Genomic DNA, 17,035 nt, shown 5'->3' with positions numbered 1-17,035 from the left:
TTTCCGCGCCTCTCCTCTCCTTGCCCTCCTTTCTGCTCACCTCTGCTCCGCTAAGATGTTCACTCTCCGGACAGCGCAGCCTGCGCAGGTAAGTCAATGAAGAAAAACCATAAATCCTTGCTTTCTTTCTGCATCAGTTGTTCAATTGACTCCTTCGCACCCTTGCCTATTGGGCCGCACATCATTGCCTGCCGACCCAGCTCTTCAAACAAAGACTATGGGAATAGAGGGCTCCAGCCGGCTTTCTACAACTGGATCTTGTTCTTCTTTGCCTCTTCTGTTACGTTCTTACCCGTGAACAAGCTCAATAACTCGCCTCTCCCATTCGCCTTGCTACACTCGCCTATTAACGCTTCTGTGACAGTCTCTACTTCGTCGAGCTGCGGTGCCCACTCTTGCCCGCTCCTCTATTTCCGTTAGATGTGTGTCAACTCCTTCTAAGCCATCGACACGGTTTGCCAACAATTATCTGTGACTAACCTTCCGCCGCAAGCCTTTGCTAGCGTTCAGTCGGACATTTTCAAGCCGACCAAATATGGCGGCAAGTACACCGTCACACTCATTCCAGGTACTTTGACCCCGATTTTCTTCAAGTTATCGCTTCCTATACCTGGCTCCAGCCATCTTATTGCTTCGCTCGTCACCACCCTGTGTCGAATATTGACCTGCAATCAATTATTATCACAGGCGACGGAATTGGCGCTGAAGTTGCTGAGTCGGTGAAAACAATTTTCAAGGCCGACAATGTCCCCATTGAGTGGGAGCAAGTGGATGTTAGTGGTGTGGACACCGGCAACAAGCACTCGGAGGAGCTCTTCAAGGAGTCCATCGCGTCCCTGCGACGGAACAAGCTGGGTCTCAAGGGTATCTTGTTCACCCCCGTTGAGCGCTCCGGTCACCAATCATTCAACGTTGCTCTTCGTCAGGAGCTCGATATCTTCGCGTCGGTTGTCCTTATCAAGAATATTCCCGGTTACAAGACCCGCCACGAGAACGTTGATTTGTGCATCATCCGTGAGAATACCGAGGGTGAATACTCCGGCCTTGAACACCAGTCCGTTCAAGGTGTGGTGGAGTCACTGAAGATTATCACTCGTGCCAAGTCTGAGCGCATTGCCAAGTTCGCCTTTGGTTTCGCTCTTGCCAATAACAGGAAGAAGGTCACCTGCATTCACAAGGCTAACATCATGAAACTTGCGGATGGTCTATTCCGTAGCACCTTCCACAAGGTTGCTGAGAACTACCCAACTCTGGAGGTCAACGACATGATTGTTGATAACGCCTCCATGCAGGCTGTCTCGCGCCCCCAGCAGTTTGATGTGATGGTCATGCCTAATCTGTACGGTGGTATTCTCTCTAACATTGGTGCTGCCCTCGTTGGTGGTCCTGGTGTGGTTCCTGGCTGCAACATGGGTCGTGACGTCGCTGTGTTTGAGCCCGGATGTCGCCATGTCGGCCTTGATATCAAGGGCAAAGATCAAGCGAACCCCAGCGCCATGATTCTGTCCGGATCTATGCTTCTTCGCCACCTTGGCCTAGATGACCACGCGAACAGAATCTCTAAGGCGGTGTATGACGTGATTGGTGAAGGGTAAATTCGTTTCTCCCAGGGTCATTGCGGACTTTTGACTAACGCTTCGTCCATCAGTAAAACAAGAACCCGTGACATGGGCGGTCAGGCCACCACCCACGAGTTTACCAGAGCTGTTCTCGACAAGATGGAGGCTGCTCTGTAAAGAACTTTCTCTTTGAACTTGCTACTATTATGATGATGAGAGCTTGTATAGGCCTGTTCACCGTTAATCTATTCCTTATCTGGTAGACTATGCTCACTCCTGGTACTGTCGCTATATGTTCTATCATCCACATGTACACCACCATGTTGTCCTGCACAATACAAAGTCCTTGGACAAGATCGTAAAGCAAAGCACACAGGACGAATGTGACAAAAGTAAACAGCGACCCATGAAAGCTGACCAGCTGTCTACTAACCTGCATATTTGAACCCTCGACAGCAATCTGCTAATTTTGAGCTATAACCACTAGCAGCGGAACAAATGCCCAACAAGTGTGCGTAAACTCGGGGTCTCGGTGAGTCCGAACCGCGACTTGAAAGGAGCTGGTGAGAAGACCTGAAGGAAGAATGTCCAACAAAGCAAATTCCACTGCATCACATGTAATGCAAAAGCCAGGCAGATGTTATGCACCGTTTCCGTGCGTCGGGCCGGCTTTGATCTGAGCTGCTACTTTGACAGACTCGGTGCAACTAGCCGATGTGGCTAAGCCGTTGTTGATGCCACAATCTGCAGAAAAAATCTGTTTGTAACAATAAATGGTTTGATGTCCTGCGCGGAAACCTCGGGAAGGCCTCGGAAAATAGAATCAAAATGCAGGGCGCCGTTTTCTGCCGGTGTATTTCGAATTTGCTTTGACCACCTTGCCCTTCCGGGTCATTTGTTCTTTCTTACGCATAATCCAAGCCTTGTCGCCTTTCCGAGAGGGCTGTGCTCGCCCCTTTTCCGTGGCGCTTCTTCTGGCATCAAGGACGTCGACATCGCTCATGCCATTCACAATCCCGGTAATGTCACCCTGCAGCCCGCCGCCACCAACAGTGAGAACGAGGTACAACTTGCTGTTCTTCGTGCCGGGATCGTCTTCTAGGATACCTGCTCCGAAACCAGCCTTCATCGCGGCTCCACTGATCATGCTTCGCTGAGCATCATTCTTTGGGTAGAATTGACAGACTGCGCGGCCCCCGCGTCGAAGACTAGCATAGAGGCCCTCGAAAAATCTCCGTAATCGGCCCTCAGCGCTGACATCGCTCGATTCTGCATTGCACAGCCACTGAATTGCACTGATGCTGATCGCTGCATCTAGTGATCCGGCGCGCAATGGAACGCCTTGTCCGAGGTCTGATAGAAAAAGGTCTACTGCCTCATCGTCTTTCTCTAGACTAAGCTGTAGCATGGATGCCGAGACGTCAAGGCCGATGACTTGATGACCGGCCTGCGAGACGATTTGACTTGAAAGACCAGACCCACAGCCAGCGTCTAAGATAAGGGACGGGGTCCGTAAATCGAGCAGCTCAAGTGCTCTATGGCTCATCTCTGCTTGCACCTTTTTTACGCGACTTGAGGTATTATAACGACCGGCTTCGCGATCCCCATAATATAGATCCGGGGGTCTATAATAGTCATTGATGTTAGTATCAGGTAGAGGGAGACAGTGCTACAGAACATACAGGATGTCTTCAGGGCGCGACATGACGACACAAGTATCCTCTCTGTGGTAGAGCTGGCTGTTGTATCTTGCTGCCGATGAGGAGAAAAGTAGAATCGCTGGAAAAAATATTCCCAAGAATTAGACAGAAATGGGTGGTTGAAGTCAGATCTCTGTCCGCGGCACAGAAGAGAAAAAATGGAACCTCCCTGGCCGCCTGCGGGTCCGCACCTGCCGCCCGAATTCATGCAGCAAGTGTATGGAACTCCGCAACGACACGCATGCAGTATATCTATGCCAACTGCTTTCTTCCTCCTTTTCATCTTCAGTGACGGAGGTAGCTGATATTGATTTTCTCTATATGACCGCGAGGGCTCTCAAAGTCATTTTATCATCTTTATCCTCAGTCCAAGAGACCAAGCCGCTTGCTGTTGTGATCTGACCAAACTGTTCGAATCCCCTCGAGAGAACAAACAGACTCCAGCATCTCAGCCTGCGCCCACTGCGGCGCCACCTAACACAGATCATGTGGATTTTCCCGCTTGTAGGGTACTTGGGGGTGATCGTAGGATTTGCTTTCCTCACCCTAGCAATAGGTACGTGCAAAGTACGACAAATGGGAACGATGCTGATGTTGTTCGCCATAAACCCCTTGGTTCCGGAGAGTCAGAAGTTTGGCTCCAGTACTAACTCACTCTAGCTTCGGGGCTATATTACCTGTCAGAGCTCGTGGAGGAACACACCGTCCTTGCCCGTCGGTTACTATCCCGGCTGATATACAGTATAATCCTCGTTCATATGCTCCTTGTCGTGTTTGATCGGTTTCCTCTCGGCCTCTCAGCCCTTAGTATCGGCTCCCACCTTGTATATGCCAGCAACCTGCGCCGCTTCCCAGTCGTGAAATTATCCGATCCCCTCTTCATCTTGTCGTGTGTTCTCGTGGGTTTGAATCATTGGCTCTGGTTCCGTCACTTCTCACAGCCATTGCCCTCGACGCGAAGCCCAACAAGCTGGCGACACCCATATCAAGTCACCGTTGAGGATATGCCGACTTTCACTGAAGTGGCATCCTACTTTGGACTATGTGTTTGGTTAGTCCCTTTTGCGCTTTTCGTCAGTCTAAGTGCTGGGGAAAACGTTTTGCCTAGCATGGGTTCGGAGTATGTGACAGGGGAGCACGTTCCTGGCTCTGCATTCACTAGCGGCGCTTTGTCGTCAGATAGCAGGTCTAAGAATAAGGGGATGGCGAAAGCATTGGTGGATGGCTTCCGGAATTGGGTGAGTGAGAATGGGGAATTGATGGGATTTTGGAAAGGTGAACGGTCGAAGAGATTCTAGGTCTCTGATACATGTCTTCCTGCCCAACTTCCACATGCAATGTAAGTTGCACCTTGAGATATGGCACAAGTTGTTTCATCTAAGTTCATCATATGATAGAAGTGATCATGCAATCTCTTGAATAGAGGCTATGATCCGCTCATCGGCTTTCAATAGGAAGGAGTATGTTTGGTTAAGGCTAAACAAAGGAACGAGCTTGCAGTCTTCGAATGTGACAGGGGCATATATATTCTGCTGCAATGAGAAGACATGTATGGACAAGAGAAGGAGAAGCTGAGGAAGAGAAGCTGCGATGCATTCGGAACGTGTAAACACGACGGGCAGAAACCAAAAGATTTCCAATCGCAAGGCTGGGTGGTGTATACGGTCTCTGAACTTTGCTCTGTCGAATCTGAAGAATTGAGCAGATCGGTAAAATGTGCCATCCAAGTCAGTAGCAACAACCCATGAAGCTCTTTGTCTGGCTGGCTTCTAGGAAGTGTACAAAAAGCCATTCTCATATTATCATTATTATTAAACGTTTCGTTACCGTGCCTGTCAAGTAGTGTCAGGCTGAACATACGGGGCCATTTTGTATTCGTTCGACCACAAAGCTGGCCTTTAGAACAGAGACATGCTAGATTAATACCATGGAGAGAACCGAAAATCCAATGCCAAGCAACCAGCAAATGACAAAGCGGGAAATTCAAGGAAGAGGACGGAGGAAAGGCGTAAGGAGACGAGCCATGGAGCATCAAGCATGAGAAAGGTACCGAAGAGTATATAGACAGTGACCAGTCACGGACTGGGTGAGTAGGGTAGAATAGGCAGTGGAATTGGGTAGCATGCAGAGCCTGTCTCGCCGCGAGGCTGATCCCAACGCTCGGTGATTCCAGGTTTCGATTATGGGAATTAGTCATCTTGCACTGGAGGTGAAAAGGTATGGTTGTTGATATCCATAAACAGTAGAGAGCTTTCTCTCCTTTTGGACTTGGTAGACCGCGTGTTGTCAATATTCGGCGACAACAACTTGTTAGCGAGAGGCATGGTTGACCGATTCGATTGGGACACCTCGGACCTAGCATTACTACTGAATATCTCGTAGCTCTGCTGTGTGAAGCTGGACACACATTCTGATAGCATAGAAGCGTCCTGTGTAAAACCCGTTTGCTCCTGGTTCCCTGTCCGACCATGTTTGTGTATAGCAGTATCTGGCAGCACCTGATGGTAAGGGAAACGCGACTCTTCTGGAATGGTGGCATGACCATCACGAGACTCCAGTGATTCGTCACCGGAAAATGGTGGCTCATTGAAGATCTCTTCATAATCAGTGAGAAAAGTGGAGAAGACTGGCGCTGGTATATTGAGGGTGGGCGCGAACACAATGCCAACATTTCTGATCGTCATCTTATTGATGTCGGAATTGTTCACGATGATCATCAGAAACTGGGCCAATGCACGTAGCAAGGCAAGGTTTGGCTTGGGTAATCGGTGGACAAGGACGTTGAACGCTGCGATCTTCTGTTTCTTCTCTTGGAGTTCTAGATATATATCATGAGCAACGATCTCGAAGCTATAAGTTCGATAAGTACTCACCGAGGACTCGCAGGAAATCCAAGTGTAATTCACGGGTCAGAACGGTCGTGGGAAGCTCCCGGAGGTATTGTTTGAAAAGAGATGCAACAGCATGCACATCATGGTACTCGTCATCGGCCAGGAAATTCAAGTCGCCCTCATTATTGAAACGTTCCTTTAGGGCTTTCACAACGACATTGGAACCACTTAGACGGAAGATCCCCTCTTCCGACTCTGCACCCTTCGCTCTCAGATACTCTATGCAGCGATAAACCACAGCTGGTAATTCAACATCAAGGCCCTGAGGCGCGCAAAATTCCACGGCCTCGGCCAGGGCCAGACCGAAAACGGGCCTAACAGAGTCTCTTTTCTCGAATGTATTAAGCATTTGAGATGTTGAGCCATCATAGGCTGCCTGAAGCTGTGAGGCTAGATCCATCGATGATCTCGTGCGAAATCCCCATATGCTCCGTTTTTTCTCTTTGACACTTGTTGCGGTCTTGTTGCCCCAGGCCCCTGCGTCTTGTATCACAGCTCCGTTGGTAGGACCAGATATAATTTTTGCCGAGGATTGACCATAATCCTGACTGGCATCTTGACTGTCGGTCGATGACCCTGAAAAGACTACAGGGGATTTAGGGGCCTGCCTGTCCATGGAGGGTCCAATAACTGGAGGTTCGGCAGGAACAGCATCATCATAACTAAATCCCTGGACAATGTCGAGACCTTCCACATCCAAGTTCTCGAGACTCTTATTTCGTTTTTTGTAGCTTGTATTGGCAAACAGCCTAGATTTTGCAGGCGCGTTCGCAGCGGACTTCCCCACAGGCGTTTGGGCTTTCGAGGGCGTGCTATAAGTCCCACCTTTGTCCTCGCTTCGTGCGTCAACATACTCCAGGAGCGCGTCAACCCACGTATCCCTTTCTTCATCGCTCTCGGCGCACAAAACGTGACGAACAAGAGCCGTGGAATCTTTCTTCTTCGGCTCGAGTATGAGGAAGGCATGCCGGTACTGATTATCGGTGTCTTCCTCAACGCGGGAAGGAGAATCCGGCTGGCTACTTGAATTTTGAGACTGCTTGCCAATCTGGGCGTTGTAGATCCTAATGGTTCCCAAATGAGGGCCACCTGGCGACTCGAAGTACTTAAGTTCAGGGCCGTGCAGAACAAAGTATCTAGCTTTCCATCCACCAAAATTCTTTCCCCGCTTTGTCAAATAACCCTCTTTGCGAGGTTTGCCCTCCGGGTCTCGCCGTATCTCAATGCCACCTAGATTGTTGCCTTTGAGCAGGCTTGTCTCGTCGTCTCGAGCTTCTATGGCATCGGAAGTAAGGAATTGACATATAATCAACGCTGCCTTCTCATCCATTGGTGTATCAAAAAGTGTTTCAAAATAGGAGTTGAGCGCGGCACGTCTCGCATCGACTTTGGCAGGTGAGTGTCCGCTAAATATTGACCTATCTGGTAACCTGCCTCCCCAGAGGCCCAGCTGCCTCAAGTGTTGGTCAAGAAGAGGGAGAGCTGCGATAACCTTTTCGACGCGCCAGAGCTCTTCATTGCCAGACCTAGAGAACACACCTAAAGTGAAGACTGGCTCCTCTTCCAATGGCTTCGGAGCCAGGTAACTGTTTCGGGAGGGCCGCAGGCGTGAGGAAGAGACTTTCACATGAACCAGGGGCAGTGCGTTAGGAGGTAACAAGAGGTCTGGATAGTTTCCTGAGACAAGGCCTTGGTAAACTCCATTGCCTCTCCAAGGAGACTGAGATGCATCCGTCCTAACAGCTCCATCGATTGAGGGTAATTGTTGGCCGAGAGAGTCGACAAGAGCGGAACCATAGACAGCGCTATCATCTGTTGTATAAGGGCCTGCAGCAGATAGAGTTGGGTGGCTGGAAACGCGAGGAGACAGCGCTAGTCCAGAGAGTGTGCTCTCCGAAGATTTGGGCAAGGAATTTAGAGATGGGGGGATGTCTCTAGGTAAACGCGGCAAAGGGGATCCAAGAGGGCGATCTTCAGGCCTTGGACTTAATGGTAGCCCAGGACTCTTTGGGATGGCGATTGTAGGGTGACCTTTGAGTAACCTTGAACATGCCACTGGATGGCTCGAGTGGCGGGAATCTGCATGGTTGACAGGTTGTAATTGTTGATCTGCCGGTGGGCTGTGTGCTGTCTTATCCAAGCTTTTATGAGTCGTATCCTTGTCTGCTGCACAAAGCGCCTCCCGATTCTGGTCATCTTCGTCTCTCGTCCGTCTCCTGCCGCGGGTTGCCGGGAACTCCTCCACTGCCAAAATGTCCTCATACTCGGAGCCGGAATCGGAGTCTTCTACATTGTAAGAGGGTGTATGATCTGCTTGTCCGAGGTTGAGTGGCGCTGGAGGAGGCTTCCGAGATGGTTGAGACATTCTTCGTGACCTGTCGCTGCTGGGTCTACCATCATGCCCAACCGAGCCAGTGCTTGCAAGGTAGTCTTGGTTGATTGTGGACAACACTTGACGGAGGTCAGAGGACGATTGATGGCCGTGAGTTACAATACTTCGATCCGTATGCTGTTCAGGGGGTTCGACCGGCTCGAAAGTAGTTTGCTTGTCAATCGCAAGAACATCGTGCAAACGACTGTTGTTATGATGACCATCGAGACCTGCATCATTTACTAGGGCTGCCCGATCCTCCCATTGAGCCTCTTTAGAATTTTCTTGGCCGGACTTAGCGGCTTCATCAATCGCCTGCCGTGATGACAGAAATTCGCTCGTCGAATTTGGTAGCGGCGGTGGCAGACTTTGTAATTCCTTGACCTTCTTTCTGTATCGCTCCTTTTCCTTCGTAGCGCGTTCAAGATCTTTATTTAGTCCCAATATGAGCGTGCGCTGCTTGTCCACCAGCCTCCAGAGCTGAGAATTTTGTGATGCTGCATGATGCTTTTCTTTCAGAAGGTGTATGATAACAGCTTCAGCCGATCCCGCTGTAGTTATCAAATTTCCAATATCAGCCTGACTCAAAGCATTCGCGTCGAATGAAGATTTGTTAGTCTGTGAAGCAGATGACAGGGAGGATATCGCAGAGTCGATCGATGAAGTGCGCGGCATTGTACGTTGACCCTGTCGCCTCTCTGACATCGACTGTAAAGAGGTAACTGGCGACATTGAGGGAGGCGTCATCGGGGTATTTGGCTCGGTTGATCCTTGCATCTCGTGCGACTGGTTTTTGATCGATTGTCCGTTCATGTCCATATCATACTGTTTTGAATCATCCCCGACCACTCTCGCCGCTGCTTCGGAAAGGTTGAACGCTCTTGAGCCGCTATCGAAGCGAGAAGCCGGAGATGCTGCATGAGCACGGCAGGCAAGGTAAGAGGCACTTTCGGACGGGGCGACGTTTCGGAAGGATCAAGCCAACATTGAGATATGACGGGTAATGAGCAGCGAACGGTTCCAGCGCACTCGTCTGAATGCTTGATGCCGGTAGGGAATTGCGAAATAAGGATTGGAGCAGCCTCGGAGTGAAAGGTCCGCGGATCGATATCTGTATTTGGTTCTAAATAGTCGCGGAGACAAACTCAGTCTTTCGATGATTGAAAGTAGGGGAAAGGGGATGGAACGGACTGTAATTAGTGGGTGTTGTGACTGTTGTCACAGCCTTGCCGCCGACATTGGTTGTTGGGTGGGGAAGGAGAGACCAAGAGCAGGAAATAGGGGGGGGGGGTTACCTGAATAAGCACGAAGGTAGTCAGTCAACTTAGGTTTTCAAGGTTACGTTGCTAGTCGAGATTGCCCTTCATCATATAATGGTTCAGACTCGACTAACCATAAATACCCACATATTTAGTAAGTACTACGTACATAGTCTTCCAAGTACAGCATATTATATACAGGACCTGTGGGTGTTGAGAAAGGAAATTAATCGTGTCCAATGGGCGCTATAAGCATGATTGGACCCGGGCTAGACCTCCCGCTGGGTCAATCCACAGGTAGGTGCCCGTCCACTTGGGCCTTTGGCTGCTCTTATCGTAAAACTAGCAAACTAGTCTTGTTCTTTTGAATATGATCGTACAAGGAGCTTATCTTCCGCTTTCATATCTATCCTGTAGGTCATAAAGGAGCACTCGGTTGATGATTTGCTGGGCGCTTTGTGTACTTGTAAATAAACGAAACCATAGAGTATGGTGGATGCAGAGGAGAGAAAGAGAGAGGGAGAGGGAGAGAGATTTCTATTCTCGAGAGATTGAGTTTTGAGTTTGAGATCTGTGTTGGTAATGACCCCTTCCAAGAGGTTCGAACAGGAATTGCAACGTTGAAAGAACGCCCCATGTATGAAACCTTTGATCTAGATTGAACGCCTTTGTAGCAGTATCCCACTGCACCAATGAAAACGCCAACTAACCCTTGCAATAATAAAAACTCAGGCTATGTTTCCTGCCATGCCCATGAAGATGGCCTGGGCGGCTAGCTGAAGTGACCAGAAGCCTACTTTCTTGAAACGACGCTTCCGAGCTTGTTCATCCACAACATCCCGAGCGAAAGCATCGTAGACCTGATTGTTATTAGCATAGTATTTTAACCCGCTGTGATGTGAACTTACTGCCGCCGAAAGGTCGTCCATCAAGCCGCTATCAAACGTCGTCCAACTGCCGTCGAAATCACCGACCCGCTTGACAAGGCGACAATTTACAGGAATGAACGTGCGCCTTGAATTGATATATGCAACAATGGGGCGGATTAGTGCATTATTGATGTACGACAAATCCCGTGTGAACAGGGGGACCACTGCCCTAACATTGTTCAAGTGGAGACGTAGATCAGTAACCAGGAAACGCTTATCATGCTCAGAAGCGATATCGCTAGGTAGGGACTTGGACAATGCCGGGTCGTGGTGATTGTTCGAAGTGACGGTGGCCTCTAGCCGATCATAAAAGTCGGCCATAACCTTAGCAAGGCTTTCGTCGTTTTCGGCCGGAAACATGATATCGGCAACGATATCGACTGTACCCTCGTGTATCCAGGAGAAAGGTCCCTGGACACCACGGTTTAGATGGTCAATGTTGAGCCCGTCCACACGTATCCTGCTATGCTTTTTCCACGGGCTTGATTTGCCGTCCTCAGTGACACTGTCAAGCTGTGCACCGGTAAAGCCGTGTGTTTGACGAGGATGGATTGTAAAGAGTGAATTGTCAAATGATCCAGACATCATGTTGGCCGACATGAAGTCATATAGGAGCCACTGCTTTCTCAGTTGAGGCAAGTCGCAAGAGAAGATACTAACAGGGAAGGGCCTGAAACCGTCCGGCTGATAGACTGTCACCAACACGTCGCTCATTCTGAATGAGTCAATCTCAAAGTCCCCGGGGTGGTGTTCATGCCGGTACGATTTGAAATCCAGGTCATCATCCGACCAATGAACATAACGGCGGTCAATGACTCCCCTGATGCCTCTTACCTCAACATCGCGAAGCAGCCCCTTGCCGTTTATCCATTTGGTGAACGATAGGGTAACATTCACGGTTTCGATTGACACGTCGAATTGCGTATAATTCGTATCTTCCTCGTCCGACGGAGTTCGCTGATCGGGAAGCTCATGACTGGGTTCTCCTCCGAGAGCTGCAGCTGCGGCTACGGCCGCAGCGGTCTTCGACGATCCTTTAGTGACATTTCCTGTCCCTTGGCCTGGTCGCCTTGAGACGAAAACGTTCTTGAACGTGATCACGCCATCTCTCCATTTAGGAACAATAGCAGATTCAAACACAACCTTCACCCCGGATGACTTGGTTAAATAGTTACCTATCCACCCTGCTAATGTTTCTGTGCATATTTAGTGATGAAAAGATAACGGCAAAGGTACTAGGTGACAGACCTTGAGCGAAAACCGTGTTGATTGCGATAATAAGCAACGAAAAAAAAGTTGTTGTGCCCAATACAACCCAGACTACATGCCCTAGAAGCACCCAAGAGAAAAGAGCTGTGATCTCATCTAAGTTGAAAGGCCGAACGCTCCGTATTGAAAACCACTTGAACCGCACTTTGAGTCTGGACCAAAAGCCATTTGCCGCAGCCAGCAATTCTTCCTTTGAGGGTCGATGCAAATGAGGCATATGCGGCAAGCGGTTGACTAAATGGCGATTAGCATATAGCTTTTGGTGTGGATCATTCGAGGGTTGCAAGTAGTCGCGGCCTTGCGTGACTTCATGTTTGTCGCCTCCGTCGCCTCCGTCGCCTCTTAGCATAGGTTGAGTTATGCGAGTAGCACGAGTAGGTTCACAGTCATCTTTCCGGGGCTTCGTCTGATGGCTCTCATCATTGTGTGCATGTAGTCTGCGCTTCGACGCATTCTGAAAGGATTTCAAAAATGATTTGCGGTCAAGGTGATATGAGAATCTCTTTGGAGATTTGGTACATGTTGTACGAGTCTCCACTGCAGTTGAGCTTGGGGAAGCTCCGAGCACAAGACAACCCCCCCAGGCAAAGCTTCTCGTAGCCCTGTTGGAGATCTGAAAGTGGTGATATGATTTCTTTGCGGACGGGCATTGAGAGAAAAGTCTCGAAGAGAGACTGCCTGGATTCAGTGGTGTGCGACTGGCTTGCGATCCATGCCCGAGAAGCGGGTTTAGGATGGCGTACAGCCTGCGTGTGAAATAGCCAGACATTATCTACTTCCTCACATAATGAAAAATGAATGTTTTGCTAGAGGCGCAAGCCAGCAATCAGTAAGTGAATTGATAAATCCGAGGCGAAATGATAATGCACCAGTTCGCAAAGGCAGGAATTTGCCCATTGGGTCATTGATACTGTCTCCGGAGACACTAGTAACATTGAGGAAATACCAGAGTATTGAGGGTCACGTGTATTGCATATCCTGCTTATGCTATGCAATATTACAGCAGTCTGATTGGTGAACTGCTATCATATGAATAGATGTGCAGTAAGTTATACTGAACGATACTGCCAAGATTCGTATGGCTCTGAGTTCCTGTTTCCCCGAATTTTCTTCAGTCACATCACACATCACTAATTTAGTTTATTCGACTCGCCCTCACTTCACCGGGTTAAACAAAATCACAATGCCTGCACCCACTGCTATCAGGCAACCTGCCGCTGCCTCAGCGGCACCAGTCCCACCTGCGGCAGGTCAGTCATTATCTTGCCGACCAATGTCGCTTAATAATGCTAACAGCTTTTTCAGACCTAGATGAGGAGATCTTGATCGATGCCCAGCCTTCAGCTGATGGGGCTGCACCGGCGTTTAACTTTGCATCTGATCCAGCCCACGACGCTGATGTACATATTGATGAAGAGGGCCGGCCTGTTTTTACCCCGGCGAAAGACGTCCACCGCGTCCACCGAGTCGAAACCCGAAAAGTCCCAGTTCCACCGCATAGAATGACTCCACTGAAAGCTAGCTGGCCACGAGTGTACCCTCCGCTTGTTGAACATCTCAAATTGCAAGTGAGAATGAACATCAAGAATCGAGCAGTCGAACTTCGTACATCTCGATTTACGACTGATACAGAGGCCCTGCAAAAAGGTGAAGACTTCGTCAAGGCCTTCACGCTAGGGTTTGATGTCGATGATGCTATTGCACTGTTGAGATTAGACGATCTATACATCCGCTCTTTTGAGATCCGCGATATCAAAACTCTCAATGGAGAGCACCTCAGCCGTGCAATTGGACGCTGCGCTGGCAAAGATGGCCGAACCAAATTTGCAATAGAGAATGCCACCCGTACAAGGATTGTCATTGCAGACCAAAAAATCCACTTGCTAGGCGGCATTAAGAACGTCGAAGCTGCTCAGCAGGCCATTGTCAACCTGATCATGGGTAGCCCACCAGTAAGTACTCACATCCTTTCAGCACACAGCACCTGCTGACTTGTAAACAGGGAAAAGTGTATGGCAACCTTCGTAAAGTGGCTTCACGTATGAAGGAGCGCTTTTGATCAATTATACCTGACTCTCCTTTATTTTTATTCCATCTTGTTCTGTCCTATGACATGGTTTTGGCGTTGTGGAAAAGGTGATATCTGATTCAATAAAGTTCAATGAGACGATGACACAGCATTTACTTGAAATAGCCTTTATTCAGTATTCGTTCCAATACTCAGGATGCCGTCCACTTTTGCTATCCTTCGCAAGTCATACTGGAGCCAGAAGACACGCTTTCATTTAGTCCTTCTTCAGAGGATAGTAGATCTCCTCTATACCTCCGCTAGTAATAACCATCATCTGTAGACCATCACCAACTTCAATATGCCTCTCAACGGCACTTGTGAAAGCATCCCGTACGAGCTCCTCAACTGTATCTCTTGACAGTGGGTCTGCTTTCTTGGGCTCCAGAGCATGGCCTTCACCACTGCCAGGGATGTATTGATTTTTGAAATTAACCTGGTTGTCCAAGAATGGCATGATCAAGCTCGCTGCAGACCCAGCTGCTCTGCATTGTTCTCTCTCGTACGACCCTACTGGATCGTAGCTGTACAATGCACCTCTGCCATCCTCATCCAAGCCTGCTAGAATAGCATGCACGTAGTAGGGAAAGAACCGTTTCTGATAGAGTATCGTCGAGAGGCGCTGAGCACAAGCTCCGACGGACATTGACTTCCCATGCTGATACTTGTACATCTTTACCACAGCGTCTAGTCTTTCTTTGAGTGCTTGGCCATCCGCGGCGAAGCCCACGACCGACAGAAGAATGTGAGCACCCTCGCCAGTTTCATCATCACCTCCGATTTTGAAAACTTTCGGAACGTATCGAGAGTTGATGTTGTAGCCTGCAACGGAGCGAGTGTCACCAGCAAGGATAGCGAAGTCGGAGCCAGTGATGCCCAAGGTTGAACCGCCGTTGTCGGTGTACCTAGCTCTGTCTTAATTTTCGGTGATCGTAAGTCTAAAGAAGAGGGCCTTACGGGTAGAATGAATGCTCTTTGTTCGGAACACTCGTTGACTGAGTGAAGGAATATCCAATGGCTTCACCGTGAGGTTGACTGAGCAAAGTCGCCATTGCTCGTAACGAACAGAAAGTTGTTGAGAGAATGGAAGATAAAGGGGGATTGAAGGTAATGCTATGCAAAGTAGAAAGGTTATATGTATTCTTGCAGCACTTTCTATTACCGTCACGGCAAGCGGTAGATTCGGGAAGAAGGTTGGATGATGAAGGAATAGCTGAGGTTGGGCTGCTGACGCGATTGAGCTGCCTTGTGCTTATCTAAGAATTGTATCTTCCGTTCACCCTCCGTCATTATCTAAACTCATGATAACACCCTATAGAGGCAGTCCATTCCTTCCAGCTTGTATGCTTAATTGTGTTTTTACATGATTGCTCTAGTAGCTCAGAGCTACAGGTCTCTAAAAGAGTGGTACATGTGAAGAGATGTTGGGGCTTGCGGCCTATGGGAGCAGCAGTGAAGATGAAGCTGATTCCAATACAATTTCCACCAAGACTAAGGTAAAAAGAAAGAGCATCTTCCGTATGCGAATATTCACTGATGTACCTGGCTAGCAAGTAAAAAAGGGACATCTTACTGGGACCCCACAGGCAATTCAAAATCCAGGTGATTATGCGAAATCCTCCGTCATTCTAGGACTCTTTATGGTCTAATGAAATATGCTTGAAGCAGTACCTGAGAAAGAAACAATATTAGAGCATGTTTCCATGCCAGATTCTGACAGACCTGTTTTCGGTCCACCGCATGAGAGCCCTCACGATGCACGAAAATTCGCACCGAATCACTATATGACACTGTCGGCATCTCGTACTATAATTCATGATTTAACACTTCCTCCTGTTCCGAATTTAGACATCCCTCCATCACCTCCAAGCTCGCCTGACCCCTCCGCAGATGCAAAGTTTGCCCATTTTCTTTCTTTGAAGAAACAGGGTGTCCACTTCAACGAAAAGCTTTCGGGTTCTGTGTCCTTGAGAAATCCCAGTTTGTTGAAAGCGATGATGAACCATGCAGGAATTGGTAATCAGGAACAATATCAGGCTTCACTACCATCAGCAATATGGAATGCGCCAGGCTTACCAAGTTGGGGGTTCACGGAAGAAATCAGACAGGCACAACGAAACATCCAAGGTACGATGGAAGAGAGGAGGTCAGCACGACAACGAGAGGAGATTCCCTTTGTGGCTGCTACATCTTCCTTACCATAAGAACATCCACTTTTTCCAAACTCCTAAGGATGAAGACTCGCAACGTGCATAAAGCTGTAAAGTTGCAGCATTTGGCATAGAAAACAATGGAAAGATGGAATTACACGGGTATCTAGTGGCCATGCCAAAATCTCAGTCCATAGGTATCTGTGCATTTGAGTTTTCAAAGAGACGGGATCGAGATTTCGAACGATGGCCTACCAGAGGGTCGCAAACCAGTGCCATATGATTCACTGCTAGATCGTGATACTAAATAGTGAGAAGGATTCAACCATGAGGTCAATCAATATACCGATCCCTCAGGTAGGCTATGATACTCCGTTGGGATATCTTCTGCGGCATTTCATACGGTCTCTGCAGAACTCATGCTGGCACTTACAGTGGCTGGTAAAGCAGGGCATGTCAAACAAATTCGCGCGCCGGCTGCACCACATGCAGCTGCTCCAAGATAAAGCCGCGGTCTCCGGCGTGGGCGAGGCTGTGCAGGAGCGACAACCGGCAGATACTGTACATCAAGCGGCTGAGATCGATCCAGTCCGAGATATCTTGGGCATCGATTGAAGCGCCTTACAAAACGAACAAGACAGCGAGGTCCGCCCGAGCACCACAAAGTAGTTAGGCTAAAACCTGGAGCCCAGTATAAATTAGCAAGACCATGTGCCAGGTGCCTACGCTCATCAGTAGTACAACCCATAATACCCGTATGCTGTTGACTCTGGATTACGTAGCTAGGTACTGTACTTCTGCCGTAAGCCAGATCAAGAAGGCGGTGTGGTAGTAGATTG

General features: G+C 48.9%; 7 protein-coding genes across 7 annotated transcripts; 3 read left to right on the top strand and 4 right to left on the bottom strand.

The window, feature by feature from the left end:
• Window positions 1–55: 55 nt before the first annotated feature.
• ASPACDRAFT_28038 (isocitrate dehydrogenase (NAD(+)) IDH1) lies at window positions 56–1,736 on the top strand (the record flags this gene model as incomplete). The annotated part of the gene is made up of 5 exons (XM_020199533.1): window positions 56–88; window positions 365–422; window positions 494–568; window positions 688–1,591; window positions 1,649–1,736. The coding sequence occupies 5 exons, from the start codon at window positions 56–58 to the stop codon at window positions 1,734–1,736; spliced, it is 1,158 nt and encodes a 385-aa protein (XP_020056924.1).
• Window positions 1,737–2,382: 646 nt separating this feature from the next.
• Window positions 2,383–3,399, bottom strand: ASPACDRAFT_1869405 (18S rRNA methyltransferase BUD23; the record flags this gene model as incomplete). The annotated part of the gene is made up of 2 exons (XM_020197930.1): window positions 3,242–3,399; window positions 2,383–3,184 (listed from the first exon to the last, which is right to left on the bottom strand). Exons 1-2 carry the CDS (start codon window positions 3,262–3,264, stop codon window positions 2,383–2,385), a joined length of 825 nt encoding a protein of 274 aa, XP_020056923.1. The 5' UTR covers window positions 3,265–3,399.
• A 346-nt stretch (window positions 3,400–3,745) lies between these two features.
• ASPACDRAFT_52255 (uncharacterized protein) lies at window positions 3,746–4,557 on the top strand (the record flags this gene model as incomplete). Its single annotated transcript, XM_020202590.1, has 2 exons — window positions 3,746–3,815; window positions 3,920–4,557. The coding sequence occupies 2 exons, from the start codon at window positions 3,746–3,748 to the stop codon at window positions 4,555–4,557; spliced, it is 708 nt and encodes a 235-aa protein (XP_020056922.1).
• Window positions 4,558–5,184: 627 nt separating this feature from the next.
• Window positions 5,185–9,758, bottom strand: ASPACDRAFT_119098 (GTPase-activating protein BEM3). Its single transcript, XM_020196214.1, has 2 exons — window positions 6,133–9,758; window positions 5,185–6,077 (listed from the first exon to the last, which is right to left on the bottom strand). Exons 1-2 carry the CDS (start codon window positions 9,338–9,340, stop codon window positions 5,449–5,451), a joined length of 3,837 nt encoding a protein of 1,278 aa, XP_020056921.1. The 5' UTR covers window positions 9,341–9,758; the 3' UTR covers window positions 5,185–5,448.
• Window positions 9,759–10,083: 325 nt separating this feature from the next.
• Window positions 10,084–12,872, bottom strand: ASPACDRAFT_119097 (mitochondrial distribution and morphology protein). The gene is made up of 3 exons (XM_020196213.1): window positions 11,958–12,872; window positions 10,689–11,905; window positions 10,084–10,640 (listed from the first exon to the last, which is right to left on the bottom strand). The coding sequence occupies exons 1-3, from the start codon at window positions 12,745–12,747 to the stop codon at window positions 10,509–10,511; spliced, it is 2,139 nt and encodes a 712-aa protein (XP_020056920.1). The 5' UTR covers window positions 12,748–12,872; the 3' UTR covers window positions 10,084–10,508.
• Window positions 12,873–13,264: 392 nt separating this feature from the next.
• Window positions 13,265–14,037, top strand: ASPACDRAFT_28199 (pre-rRNA-processing protein PNO1; the record flags this gene model as incomplete). The annotated part of the gene is made up of 2 exons (XM_020199546.1): window positions 13,265–13,930; window positions 13,981–14,037. 2 exons carry the CDS (start codon window positions 13,265–13,267, stop codon window positions 14,035–14,037), a joined length of 723 nt encoding a protein of 240 aa, XP_020056919.1.
• A 226-nt stretch (window positions 14,038–14,263) lies between these two features.
• On the bottom strand, window positions 14,264–15,098 carry prs3 (proteasome core particle subunit beta 6; the record flags this gene model as incomplete). The annotated part of the gene is made up of 2 exons (XM_020199541.1): window positions 14,264–14,951; window positions 15,004–15,098. 2 exons carry the CDS (start codon window positions 15,096–15,098, stop codon window positions 14,264–14,266), a joined length of 783 nt encoding a protein of 260 aa, XP_020056918.1.
• Window positions 15,099–17,035: the final 1,937 nt, after the last annotated feature.

Source organism: Aspergillus aculeatus (genome assembly GCF_001890905.1).
Source record: "Aspergillus aculeatus ATCC 16872 unplaced genomic scaffold ASPACscaffold_7, whole genome shotgun sequence".
Classification (NCBI taxonomy): Eukaryota; Fungi; Ascomycota; class Eurotiomycetes; order Eurotiales; family Aspergillaceae; genus Aspergillus; species Aspergillus aculeatus.
The sequence above is the reverse complement of the archived record's forward strand: the minus strand, read 5'-3'. Positions and strand labels throughout refer to the sequence as shown.